The sequence below is a fragment of the Ipomoea nil genome, unplaced genomic scaffold (genome assembly GCF_001879475.1).
Source record: "Ipomoea nil cultivar Tokyo-kokei standard unplaced genomic scaffold, Asagao_1.1 scaffold1034, whole genome shotgun sequence".
NCBI classification, from domain to species: Eukaryota; Viridiplantae; Streptophyta; class Magnoliopsida; order Solanales; family Convolvulaceae; genus Ipomoea; species Ipomoea nil.
Genome location: NW_017617462.1, coordinates 897,733 through 911,474, shown reverse-complemented (window position 1 = coordinate 911,474; position 13,742 = coordinate 897,733). Strand labels below are relative to the sequence as shown.

Below are 13,742 nucleotides of genomic sequence, written 5' to 3'. Positions count from 1 at the left end.
TTAGTTCTGTCACATTGCTGGCCATGAGACTTGTGTTTGCTGTAAGTTAGCCCGGTTTTTAAAGGCCCATAATGTGTTTCCCGTGCAGGCTCCTACATTTCCTCAGTCTCAGTCACCTGCAGCTAATTCTATTATGGGATCTGTTAGTGTTTTAAATTGTTCAAAAACCCCATCTTATAATTGGCAATATTATTATGGCATACTAAGATAGGTTTAGCTTAGTGTCCGTTCAGCTCTACAGAAGACTGATCAATCAGAAGCAATAACAGAAGGACTGACACTGAAGATCTTATTTAAGAAGGTGTTTACTTAAAAGCTGTACGCGGTTTACAGAAGACAGATTTGGAAGGAAGATTAGCGTATCTGCTTTGGAAAGGTATGGACCGAATCTTTAAGATTACATTCTTCAAATATTGTCCAACCATCTACAATCAAAGACATCTATGGAAGGAGTGTTCTATCGACGGATCTATAAGTACCATCATTCTAAGAGAATTAGGGTTACGCCTTTAGAGAGAAGAAACACTCCACATCAGTTTTATGAGATCAGATCTTTGATTACCTTGCCTCTTCTCAATACAACATGTTCATGATGATTAAGATGACGAACTTGAGAAGAATCACTGCTGCTTAAACAAAAGGACACTGTGATCACACTGTTGTGGGAACAACTGTAATGAGCGTCATTGAAGTGGACTGCATCAAAGTGGGCTCTCCAAGTGAAGGGATTTCATTGGACTTCTGTATGCATGGCTCTCCATCTTCAACAATCCACTAAACTTGTGTAGATTGGGTATGTACCTTGTGTGGGGCACTTGGGTAAGATTATTGTATATCTACCTTTATACATTGGATTATGATTTAGTGGATTGGACGCCTATGTGATCGTCCCCCATACGTAGATACACACTGTATCGAATTGGGTAAACATTCTGTGTCGTTGTCTTTGTGCTGTTATCTTTTCTTTAAACTTCTCTATGATTTGTTATTACTGGCTGACTTCATTGCTGAATCAGTCAGTCCATTTATCTGTTGATTAATCCAGTTAATCTGTTTAAAAAGAGAAAATGCAAAATTACATGTGGTATCAGAGCTTTTAAGTCTACATAGTGACTTGATCCGTACGGGTTGTTTTAGTTTTGCATTGTTCTCTGTCTTTTGGAAGTGCCTCTATGTGTGTTCGTTGGCTGGTTGTTTTTGTTCAGGATGGATGCAAGTATGAAACCACCAGAACAAGATGGTCACAACTACTCTTTCTGGAAGACTCGCATGGAGATATATCTCCAAGCACAAGGTACCAGGGTTTATCGTATTGTCCTAACTGGGTGGAGTCGTCCAACTGTTCAGAATGAGGATGGAACCACTGGAGATAAGCCTATGAAAACTTGGACAGACGATGAAATGAATGCCTCTGATCTAAACAACAAAGCTTTGAACTCGATTGTAGGATCTCTGCATGAATCTGTATTTACTCTTGTCACCGGGGTAAAAGAAGCTAAACGTGTATGGGAAATTCTTGAAACCATATTTGAGGGAACTAGTGATGTCAATCAGTCAAAGCTACAAATGGTTCTGTCAGAATTCGAAGCTCTTAGAATGAATGAAGAGGAAACCATTTCGACCTTTTACAGTCGGGTTCAGAATCTGATGAATAGAGCCTCAATTCTTGGTGAACCATTCACCGATGAGAGAGTAGTCAAAAAGATCCTTCGATCTTTTCCTAAACGCTTCCGGATGAAACTAACTGCTATTCAGGAACACACAGGTTGGGAAAAGAAGACTGTCGGAGAACTTATGGGAAGCTTACACACATATGAACTAGAAGTGCTTGCTGATGATGATCTTGCAAGCAACAGAAAAGGAAAGTCAGTGGCTTTTGTAGCTGAGGCTGATCGAGAATCTGACACAGACGACATAGATGATGAAACTTTGGCACTTCTAACCAAGAATTTCAAGAAAATATTAAAAGGTTTCAACAGAAAGAGTCAAGATCAGCCCACCAGGACACAATACAAAGGCAATAACTCCTCATATCAGAAAGCCGAAACAACTCCTTTTTCACAGAACAATCAATCTCAGACTGGTCGAACAAGACAAAACAGAAACAGTTCCACAGATACAGGGAAGTCCCTCAACCGGTCAGTGCAGTGTAGAGAATGTGAAGGGTATGGTCACATACAGGCTGAATGTGCAACGTATCTCAGGAGGAAAAAGGCTACGTCAGTAGCTACATTAAGCGATGATGAGGAGGGAACATCCAATGATCAGTCAGATGATAATGTGGAAAACTTTGTAGCCTTTTTTACAGCTACAGACATTCAGTCAGACGGAAACCAATCAGATGAAGAATCTTATATATCAACTGATGATTTTGAAGTGAGACATACTCAACTTGAAATAGAATTTGCTAAACTTGTTGCAAGTTGGGAACAACTAGTGAAAGTCAATAAAAATCTGAATGACGAACTGAAGCAAAGGGATGATCTTCTAAAAAAAAACTGAATACAGACCTTGTCATAAAAGAAGATCTCATCACTCAGATAAGATCCAGAGAAGGAAAACTGATAAAGGAACTGGAGGGTCTGAAGAAAAATATCTAGATGATGGACACCACATCAACCTTAGACAAGATTCTAAACTCTGGCAGAAATCCTAATGACAAAAAAGGTCTAGGTTTTGAACGAGGTAAATCTTCGAATAATGCACCTATGTTTGTCAAAGAGGGTATGTTTAAGACCACAGCAGTTCACAGCTTTGAACAAGGACAGTCATCTCGGTCAGTGCAGAAAATTGACAAGAGAAGGAGATATGACTAGACTATAGATACTGACCTTGCCAAAGTAACCCATCAATCTCATTATTCAAGGTTCAAAAATAAGCTTGTCAAAGTTAGACATTACACACCCATTTGTCACTACTGTCAAACAAAAGGTCATACTCGACCTGAATGTTATTTTTTCTACAGAGATCAAAGGAATGAGAAATATCAGAACAAGACTATTACACCGTTTACTAGACAGGTTTGGGTCAGAAATTCAGAAGTTATATGCTACCCCACTATACTTCTGACTGCGTCTACAACCGAAGCTAGATGGTATTTCGACAGTGGCTGTTCCAGACATATGACTGGAAATGTAAAGTGTCTGATGGCTGTTCAACCAAGCAGTGGAGCTGTAACATATGGAGATGGACAAAAAGGGAAAATAGTTGGGAAAGGTATCCTGAATGTACCAGGTTTGCCTCAATTAGAAGAAGTTCTGTTAGTCTGTGGGTTGAAAGCTAATCTGATTAGCATCAGTCAGCTGTGTGATCAAAATTGGAATGTGTGCTTCGATCGTAACTGCTACAGAGTTAGTGACAAAGCAAATCAACTTGTCATGGAAGGAACCCAGTCCTCAGACAATTGTTATGTTTTGGCAAATGAAACTGCATGTCACCTATCCAAATCTGATGAATCAAAACTCTGGCATAGACGACTGGGTCACGTAAACTTCAGAGATATGGATAAGCTGATAAAACTGGAAGCTGTGAAAGGTGTACCTAAGTTCAGAACAGATCTGGAAAAAGTTTGTGGTGCATGTGCCATTGGGAAACAAATCAGAACTCCGTACAAAGCAGTCAGAGGTATCACCACTGAGAAGTGTATAGATCCTGTTCACATAGACCTCATGGGGCCAACACAGACTGAAAGCATTGGGGGAAAGAAATACATATTTGTGTGTGTAGATGATTTCTCTCGATACAGCTGGGTGTACTTTCTAAGAGAAAAATCAGAAGCATTCAAGGCCTTTAAAACTCTGTGCATAAGGGTTTAGAAGGAAAAGGATGAGTCTATAATAAAAGTTCAAAGACTGAGAAGTGATCATGGAAAAGAATTTGAGAATTCACTATATTCAGATTTCTGCTCCGAGCATGGTATATCACATGAGTTCTCAGCTCCTAGAACTGCTCAACAGAATGGTGTGGTGGAAAGAAAGAATCGAACACTACAAGAAATGGCTAGAGTTATGCTACATGCCTCTCATCTGCCGCAGCGCTTCTGGGCTGAAGCAGTACACACAGCCTGTCATACTGTAAATAGGGTCTATCTCAGACCAGGAACGACCAAAACACCATATGAGATCTGGAAGGGAAAGAAGCCAAACCTGAAGTATTTTCATGTGTTCGGGACAAAGTGTTATGTGCTGGTTGATAGAGAACAAAGAGGGAAGTTTGAACCTAAGAGTGATGAGAGCATCTTCCTTGGATACTCTCCAAAGAGTCGTGCCTACAGAATCTACAACAAGAGAACTCAATCTGTGATGGAATCAGTAAATGTGGTTATAGATGACTGTCCAGAAGAATCAGTAGACACAACAGTGACAGATCCAGTACAAAGCTTCCTCTCAGTGAACTAAATACTGCAGACAGCAACAATCAGCCCAAATCACAAGAATCCTCAGATGAAGATCAAGATAGTTCGAAACAAGAGACAACTCTCATAAATGATATAGGTAAAGACAAACCCACCAGAACTCAGAAAAACCACCCATCAGATAACATCATTGGTGATCCAACAGATGGGATGAAGACCAGGAGCAGAATAAGAAATAATCTGATAGAAATATCTGGGTCTGCTTGCTATACCTCAAAGATAGAACCCAGGAATGTAAAAGAAGCTTTACAGGATGATCTGTGGATCAAGGCAATGCAGGAGGAGCTACATCAGTTTGATCGAAATCATGTTTGGGATCTAGTTTCACGACCTGATGGTGTCAACATAATTGGAACAAAGTGGATCTTCAAAAACAAAACTGATGAAGCTGGGAATATTGCAAGGAATAAAGCTCGGTTAGTGGCACAAGGGTACACTCAGATAGAAGAAATTGACTATGATGAGACATTTGCTCCTGTGGCTAGACTAGAGTCAATCAGAATTCTGCTATCTATTGCATGCATTCTGGGATTTACATTGTTTCAGATGGACGTCAAGACAGCATTTTTGAATGGGTATCTGCATGAAGATATCTATGTGGCGCAACCTAAGGGATTTGAAGATCCAGAACATCCATCACATGTCTACAAGCTTAGAAAGGCTCTCTATGGTCTTAAACAAGCCTCACGGGCATGGTATGAATGACTGTCTCAGTATCTGCTACAGCATGGTTATAAACGAGGGAGTGTTGACAAAACTTTATTCGTGAAAACTACTGGGAGTCATGTCACCATTGCTCAGATCTATGTGGATGACATTGTGTTTGGATCAACTCTACAGAAATACACAGATGAGTTAGTAAAAGTTATGAAGGAAGAATTTGAGATGTCAATGGTTGGTCAACTGACATACTTTCTAGGACTGCAAGTTAAGCAAAGTTCTTAAGGGTACTTTATCTCACAAGATAAATATGCTAAAAATTTAGTCAAGAAGTTTGATCTGGAATCATGTAAACCATCCAGGACACCGATCTCCACCTCCACAAAAGTATCCAAAGATGACACTGGTGTATCAGTGGATAACACAGTCTACCAAAGCCTGATAGGAAGTCTGCTGTACTTGACGGCTAGTCGACCAGACATAATGTTTAGTGTTGGATTATGTGCAAGGTATCAATCTGATCCAAAGGAATCACACCTCATAGCTGCTAAACGAATTCTGAAATATATAAAAGGAACGATTCAGTATGGTCTATGGTACTCCAAGGACAGTGAACTGAGTCTGATTGCATACTGTGACGCTGACTGGGCAGGGAACATTGATGACCGTAAGAGTACATCTGGTGGTTGCTTCTTTGTTGGTAAGAACTTGGTGTCATGGCTGAGTAAGAAACAGAACTCAATTTCCTTAAGTACTGCAGAGGCAGAATACATAGCTGCTGGTGGATGCTGTACTCAGTTAGTATGGATGAAACAGATGTTATTAGACTATGGTCTTACTCAAGGAATTATGACACTCTATTGTGACAATGTCAGTGTTATTAATATCTCAAAGAATCCAGTTCAACACTCCAGAATGAAGCATATTGATATAAGACATCACTACATCAGAGATCTGGTAAAATCAAAGGCGATTGAATTGGAATATATTCAAACAGAGAAACAGTTGGTTGATATCCTGACTAAGCCCCTAGATGCAAACCGGTTTGAGATTCTCAGATCTGCTCTAGGAATCTGCAGAATTGACTAATAAGGCAGATCGTCAATCAGAAGGAGAGTGCAAGGTTTACGTATTCTGGTCAAATTTCAGTTTTGACTTCCTTTTAAAAACTCCCTTCTTTTTGTTAAGAGAATATCTTAACCTAAATTACCATACAAGTAATTAGGCTTTTTCAAATTTGAAATATGCCTAGCATCCGTTTCTTGCCTAAAAAGGAGGTATACCGTTGCGTCAATCAAATCAGCTCTGCATGTATTCTGACTAGCTGCATTTATTGGGGTTCTTCTCCCTTGGGCTTATAATCGAGTATCGAGTAAGTCTTGAGAGAACAAACAAGAGACTCTCTCTGCACACAGACTGTATTCTCCTTGATCTCCTATCTAGGGTTTACTTCTTCGTCTTCTCGAATCTCTCATCAATAGCAGATGCAGTTCGTAATATGATCATCAAGCTTGGAAGAAATGTGCATTCACAAGAAACAGCCACCAAACATGTCAAAACCTTGCTTATGTTGGCTATGAAGAAAAAATTGAAGCTTGATCCCATTCTCCGAGATGAAATCATTGTCACTGTACAGTCCGATTATCCAGAGTTTTATGCCGACTGGTCAGACGATGACACCAGTGAACTATTGTTGTTGGCCTCCGAAGCAGGTGATGACATTTATCCGGCATCTATTCCAGAACCCTCGGATGGAAATCGCGCTGGGGCTTTCCTCCATTACTTTGCTCAAAGAGCCCTTGAGTCTAAAGAAATCTCCCGTCGTCGAGAAATTGCTCAACCCCTATATCTTCCGGCTGCTCAGAATGAAGCCATGCATCGTATTGAGATTCTGCGAAACATGTCAAATTCCTCTGACTCTCCTATAGAAATTTCACCTGATAAACCTGAGAATCTAGTGTCTAATGCTGCCCCATCTATTGTTCATGTTGATTCTGAGAATGTGCATGCTTTAGTCTCTGAGATATCATCTGTATCTGTTGATCCTCCTTGCTTACCTGTTGTGAAGTCTGATCCCTTGAACAGTGAGTCGCTTAAAGAATCTGTAGAGGAAGACAAACCGATTGATGATCCCAACAATCTAAGTTTGGTTGTGTTTGAGTCTGATAATATTTCTCTGTCTCCTGCTGTTGTTGCTAATGTCCCACAAGAAGTCGATTCCTCTGTTAATCCCTCTGATATGCTTGCTGCTATTGAGAATGTGCAATCCTCAAGCCCCCGTTGATGTTATCACATCTGTGCTTGTTTTTATGGTTATTTTGAATCATCACAGTAATTAAGCTCTTTAATTTTGCTTATTTAATACATGATTTCCTTGCTATTATCATTTAATTATGGTTCGCACTTGTTTTGAATATTTTACGGTGTTTGTTAGTGTTTTTGAACCATTTTAGGTCAAAGATATGACCAAGGGGAGTTCAAGGATGAGTTTGGAGCAATTTTGGATGAGTTCGGGGCCCAGTGGACTCGACGCGTCGAGCCAAGGGCTCGACACGTCGAAATTTTCCAGTAGCTAATTAATTCGCGCACAGGAAGTCTCGACGCGTCGAATATGCGTCTGTTTCTGGGATAAAAACAGACGCCTAAAGTGGCGCGGATAAAAAAAACAGACGCTTAAAGTGGCGCAGCTAGGCAAAATTCAATACAAGCGCGAGATCTCTTTTCCTAATATCAATTGCGCGGATTTCAAGGCTCATATCTCCATATTAAAAGTTAGCAATTCAAGGAATCTTCCAAATTCTAAATATCATTAAAGACGACAATTTCTTTATTTAAATATAGGAATTAGAATTTGAGTCCAATTTGGTACAAGATTCCTATTTCATCTCAACTTTGTACCCACTATAAAATCCCTCCTTCCTCAACCCTAATAACGGGGACTGAGAGAATTCAGAGATTCTTGGAGACAAGAAGGAGAGAAATCAAGAGCCACAAGTTGTCTTGGAAAGCAAGAAGAAGACTAGGGAGATTTGGGAAAATCGCCTGGTTAATTCTTGTACTCTTTTGATGATTTGTAATTCTTTATTTATATTTGCTATGTATAATTTAGCCATGCTTGGCTAAATTCTTTAGAGATTCTTGGGTAAAAGTGTTTATGAACCTATGTGCCTGAGCTCTCAGTTTCTTTAATATATTATTATTTGGGTTTAATACTTGTGTTGCAATCGTGATAATATTGTTTGATGCTTGTAATTAATGACCATAATTACTAGCTTCACAGTCATGTTTGTGTCACCAATGGGAGTTGGGGCATAAATTAGGGCACACACGATTGCACCTAATGGTTGGTCCTTGGGAAAGGGGAACTTATTAGGGGAAGTTTATTCTAGATTGTTGTCAATCGGGAGATGGTAGTAATTAGGAATAATTGAATGCTGATCTTTGATCTTATTGGATGTTTAAGCCATGGGAGTGAAAATTCACTAGGAATAGAGATTACGGGAGTAATTCGATTCCACTTTGCATTCCCACACAAATCTTAATTCCAAACTAAATATTTCAAACGATAATTGGCACTAGGTGATTAAATACTTGAATCCCATGAATCTCAACTTCTCTCTAATTGTTTTCAAAATCCTGAACCTCTGTTTTATTTTATTTATTTTATGCCAATCAATCATCTAAGTAATTGTTAGGATTAGCTCTAATGAATAAGTTAGTAACTAGTGCTTGATACAACCACTTCCCTGTGGATCGATAACTCGTACTCCGAGAATTATTTGTTTGCAAATATACTACGCATCAAATTGGCGCCGTTGCCGGGGAAGTGGCGTTTCCAGTATTAACATTAGTGAAATCTTTATTCTAGGAGACTAGTCCATTTTTATTTTTTTATTTTATTTTGTTTTGCTAACCCATAACAAGTTCATTGTTTTGAGTGTGATTTAGTTTATGGATAGATATGCATTCCAAGGAACCATGCCACCGTTTTACCCTCCTTCTCAAGGTTATGAGATGAGTTGGAATATGAATCGAGAATATGGAGGAATGGAACAACAATTCCCTTTCTCAAATTTTACCAACTCTAGTCAAGGATATTATCAAGAAAGTTCATATCAAACATCACAACCCCAATGGTGCTCATTTTGTGGTGGGAATCACTTTGTGGAAAATTGTTACATGCTCAACCCCATCAACCATATCCCTCAACAATCTACTCAAGGATTTTGTGCCAACATGAGTCAAGCTACTTATCAAAGATGCACACCACCTACTCCACAACCCTCACGGTGCATGATATGTGGTGGATCTCATGAGGCGGAAAATTGCTTTATCATGGATCCCAATTACAAGTATCAAGGGCGAGCTCCAGAGTTGCCGTACTAAGAGTTTCAACAAGATTGTCAATCACTTGACCAAATAATTGAGATGAAGTCCAAAGAGACCAAGATAATGCAATTGTGCTCGAAATATCTGGAGTTACAAGATCACATGAATGCTCAACTTGATCGCATGAATGCTCGACTCGATCACATGATAGCTCGACAGCAAGATTTGACAATTCAAGAGCCACTTCAAGATTCATTTAATGGAGAGGTTCTAGAAGAGTTGCTCTTGCCAAATGAAGGTCATGAAGTTGAGAGAAATAAAAAGGATGATGAGGATCTTAGAGAGGGAGATGAAGAATTATTTGATAAATGCATTGAGATGAAGACACCAAGCGGGGAGGAAAATGTAGAGTTGCAAAGTAATGATGGCAAGGAACATATAGAGAGTTGCCCATTAGATGAGGAAGTTCTTAATGGAGCACATGATTTGAATGAGGATGTCTCACCAATGGAGAACACTTCCCTTGGAGAGAACTTCAGAGAAATTTTGAATTTGGGAGGCATTGGAGTTCTTAAGGATAATGGCACACATTTTCCTATCTATATATCCAATGATTCCCAATACTTGCTGGTTCATGTGAATGATCCGAGACTCTCATTACTTGTTGAACAAAAGAGTGATGAAAAAGAAGGAGAAGAGAATGGAGGCATAATTCTTGATTCGGGCAAATGTGGTTCCTTACATGATGACGTGAAGGGTTCGAGCTTAAGAGAGTTTATAAATGGACACTACTTGAAGAAATACTTGGAAGAGAAAGTTGATGGAAAGAATGGGATTTTTCTTCTCCAATCACCAGATGGCTAGAGAGGTAACGTCGAGCTAACGACGTTAAATTTAGCGCTTCATGGGAGGCACCCCATGTTATCTTTTATTACTTTCCCTATTTATTTATTGCTTTCTAGTTTCGTCTTATTTAGTTTTATTATTTTCTAGTTCGTGATTATTTTATTGCTTTTTAGTTTTCTCTTTTCTCTTGTTCTCCTTTTCTTTTATTTTGCATCAGGGATGATGCAAAGTTTTAAGTGTGAGGGGGAGGAATCATTAATTTGGGGATATTTCTAAAATTTTTAAAATTTTTGCTTTTGCTTGGATGACTCATATGCTATTTTTGGTGAATAAGTTACTTGTCTTAGCATGCAGTTACAATTACTCTCTCTTGTTGGTTTGTGGTTTGTTTTAGTGGTGCTTGCTGCATCTCAATTTGTGATGGATGATTTGAGGTGTAACACATATTTGATCTATTCCCTTGCCAATAGCTTTGTTAACCACTTAATAATTGGAGTAATTCTTGATCTTGTGTTTTGCATTGATAGTGAAGGCTTATGTGAGATTCCGGTCATGGGTGTTTTGCTAGAACTTGCCTCATTACTCCCTAAGTGATGTCTAAGTTTTGCATGTTTTGAAGTGATTTAGGCCATTTTTGTTTAGCCATAGCCTTTAAACCTGTCCCTATATATATTTTTATCCTTCGTATCCCCATTGTGCCTTTTGTTTGTTTAAATAAGTGCTAAGCACTTATCCCCTCTTTGTGATTGTTTTTCTTTGATTTACCCCATTATTATAACCCTTAACCCGTGGCCAAATATTTCCCTTCCACCCTTGAGAGAATGAAACTTTTATCTTTATCTTTTCCGTAAGAAGAGTTTTATGGAGTTGTGCTAAAAAAAAAAGCAGCTAGTGTTACAAATGTTCAAGTGTGGGGGTCATGAAAGTTTGGATTAAAATTATCTTGCTATATCCAAAAGAAGTCCAAAGACAAAGAAAAGAATGAGAAAAAAAAAAAAAAAAAGATTGAAAGTTTTTGAGTTTGGATCCCCACTTTACCAAAGAGTTGCTAAGTTCTTAAAAGAAATTTGCTCCTTGGAATTATGATTATCTCATCTCTTCCAAATTTTGAAAAGTTTAGATAAATTGTGACATTCTCTCTTTTTGATTAATTTTTCCATACCACTTCTTTGTTAACTATCACCCGTAGCCCCATTTCAAGCTAAATAAAGTCCTATTTGATCTTAGCATGAATTCTTAGATTTGATCTAGGGGAGTATGAAGGGCAAGCCTATGGGATCTCATTCATGAGCCTTGTCTTGCATAATCTCAACTGAGTATTTGTCCACACTTGATCCTCACATACTTTAAATTCTTGGTGCTTGGTTATTGGCTTGGAAATGGGTCTCTTATGTGCCAAACTAATTTGATTCTTGAAGCTTGTTGTTTTGTAGCAAGTTGGTTGGTGGTTTGAAAGGTTGTGCAAGAGAGAGCATGAGTAATTTGTATGTTTTGACTTGTGATTTTATTCCTTAGTTTTGCTTGAGGACAAGCAAAAGCTTAAGTGTGAGGGGGAGAACCCAAGAAAATGGTTGGCATTCCAGTCTACACCTCCTCATCTTTGGAGGAGAGTCTTGATCATGTTAGGCATTTTGCTGGTCTTCCTGCTGCCTCCATTCCAGAACCCTACAGAGTGATTCACCCTTCTGAATCCTCAAGTGAAGATGAAAAAATACTGGCTGAAGTCTATGGCACCCAAGCCCCTACATCTCAGGTTCCTCTGTTGAGGCTACCGCTCATCCTGATTCCACCACGTTCAAAATACGAGAGGTCACTAATCTCCTTGGTGGTTCATCTGCTCATGTGTCTGATTCTAGTCACTCTGTGTCTCCTGTCCACTCCCCATCCAAGGAGACAAGAAGGTCGAAAAGAAAGAATGTTCATGTGAAGGTTGTGGTTGAATCTGGTGAGAACACTGCTGATATAGATCAACCAGAGAAGAAAAGGAAGTCTAGTGAGCCTGCAAAACCTGAGACCAATCCTCCTGTTCAACAAGTGTTTAAGACTCTACGGTCTTCTGTTAAACAAAAGGGCCTTACGGCTGTTCAACCTGCTGCTGTACTACATCATCTGCTAGAAAGGGTAAACCATCCACACGTTCCAGAGGTCGAAGCATAACTCCTGAAGTTCAACCTGTTGAAGGGTCTGACACATCTGTTTACAAGCCTCAATTTGTATCTCCCGCTGCTCAGGGAAAATGGTCCACTATGGTCAGACGAGATCTTATTGTTCAACGATCTGTTGATAAGAATCAGCTGAATTCTGTATGTGATATTCTACCACTGCTGAATGAAGTAGGACTGCTAAAGACTGTCACAGCAATCTGCCCATACTCGAAGCTTCTCACTTATGAATTCTACTGTAATCTCAATGACGAGATTGATCTCTTAACTGGGCCACGACCAATGCAGATTTTTATTCGAGAGAAGTGGTACATCTTTGGGCCTGACATGATCAATGAATACTATGGACTGACTGTTGTGCAAGAAGAGGCAATTACAGACTGGAACTTGGTGGCCAAGACTCTAACGGGTGGACAGATTGACACTTGGCCTACGGGTGACAAGGATTATCTGCAGAGCTCTCAACTCACATCCAGATATGTTATTCTGCATCGTCTGGCTCTTCATAACTGGCTCCCATCAGCTCACTTCCACACGGTTGGTAAGCACCTGGCTGGTTTCTTGTACCGAATTGGAACAAAGATGCCGATTGATCTGGGAAACTGGGTTTACAACCACATCCTCACCATGATCCATCCACGAGAGCATAAGGTTAGGCTACCCTTTCCGAATCTGATTTATGGCATTCTTACAACTCAGGGTCTTGAGCCTATGCCGAGTGAAGTGATAAGTCCAACACTGCTCTATACTGTTGATCGGCGTCTTTTGACTGGAGATCACATTCGAGATGTTATACCGGTGACTGCCCCCTCCAATTCTGAAGCTGATACTGTGGCTGATGACTCGCCCCATGCCAAGGATCTTCATCTCTCCATTCAGTTAAAGGCACGGGTCTCTGAGCTTGAGACAGTTCACGGTATAATTGCTAAACAACTGACTGGGGCCCATACTGAGCTGGCAACCGTTCTTCTTCATTTAAGCCTATCTGAATCTGCTGCTGCTACTGAACCTGCCAGTGACACTCCCTCCAATGCTTGACCTTTGGCTCTCATTGGCAAAAAGGGGGAGTAGTATGAACTCAGGGGGAGTTGTTTTTTTTTTAGTACCTTCTGGCCCTGGCTTGGCGTTGTTTTTTATGGCACCTCTTCTTATTTGAAGAATGTTCTTAGACTGTGTTTTAATCCAGCATGATATGTATGCTATGTTTTGTTTTCGTTCTACTATGTAATCAGATCAGACTCATGGGTTGTTTCTTTATGATAACCTATCTTAGTTCTTTATGTTTATGTCTATCTACATAGTTGAGTTGTTTTGCCAAATAATAGCCAAAG

General features: G+C 39.6%; 1 protein-coding gene across 1 annotated transcript; it reads left to right on the top strand.

The window, feature by feature from the left end:
- The first annotated feature begins 11,816 nt into the window (after positions 1-11,816).
- On the top strand, positions 11,817-13,449 carry LOC109180735. Its single transcript, XM_019330445.1, has 3 exons — positions 11,817-11,946; positions 12,003-12,370; positions 12,481-13,449. The coding sequence occupies exons 1-3, from the start codon at positions 11,817-11,819 to the stop codon at positions 13,447-13,449; spliced, it is 1,467 nt and encodes a 488-aa protein (XP_019185990.1).
- Positions 13,450-13,742: the final 293 nt, after the last annotated feature.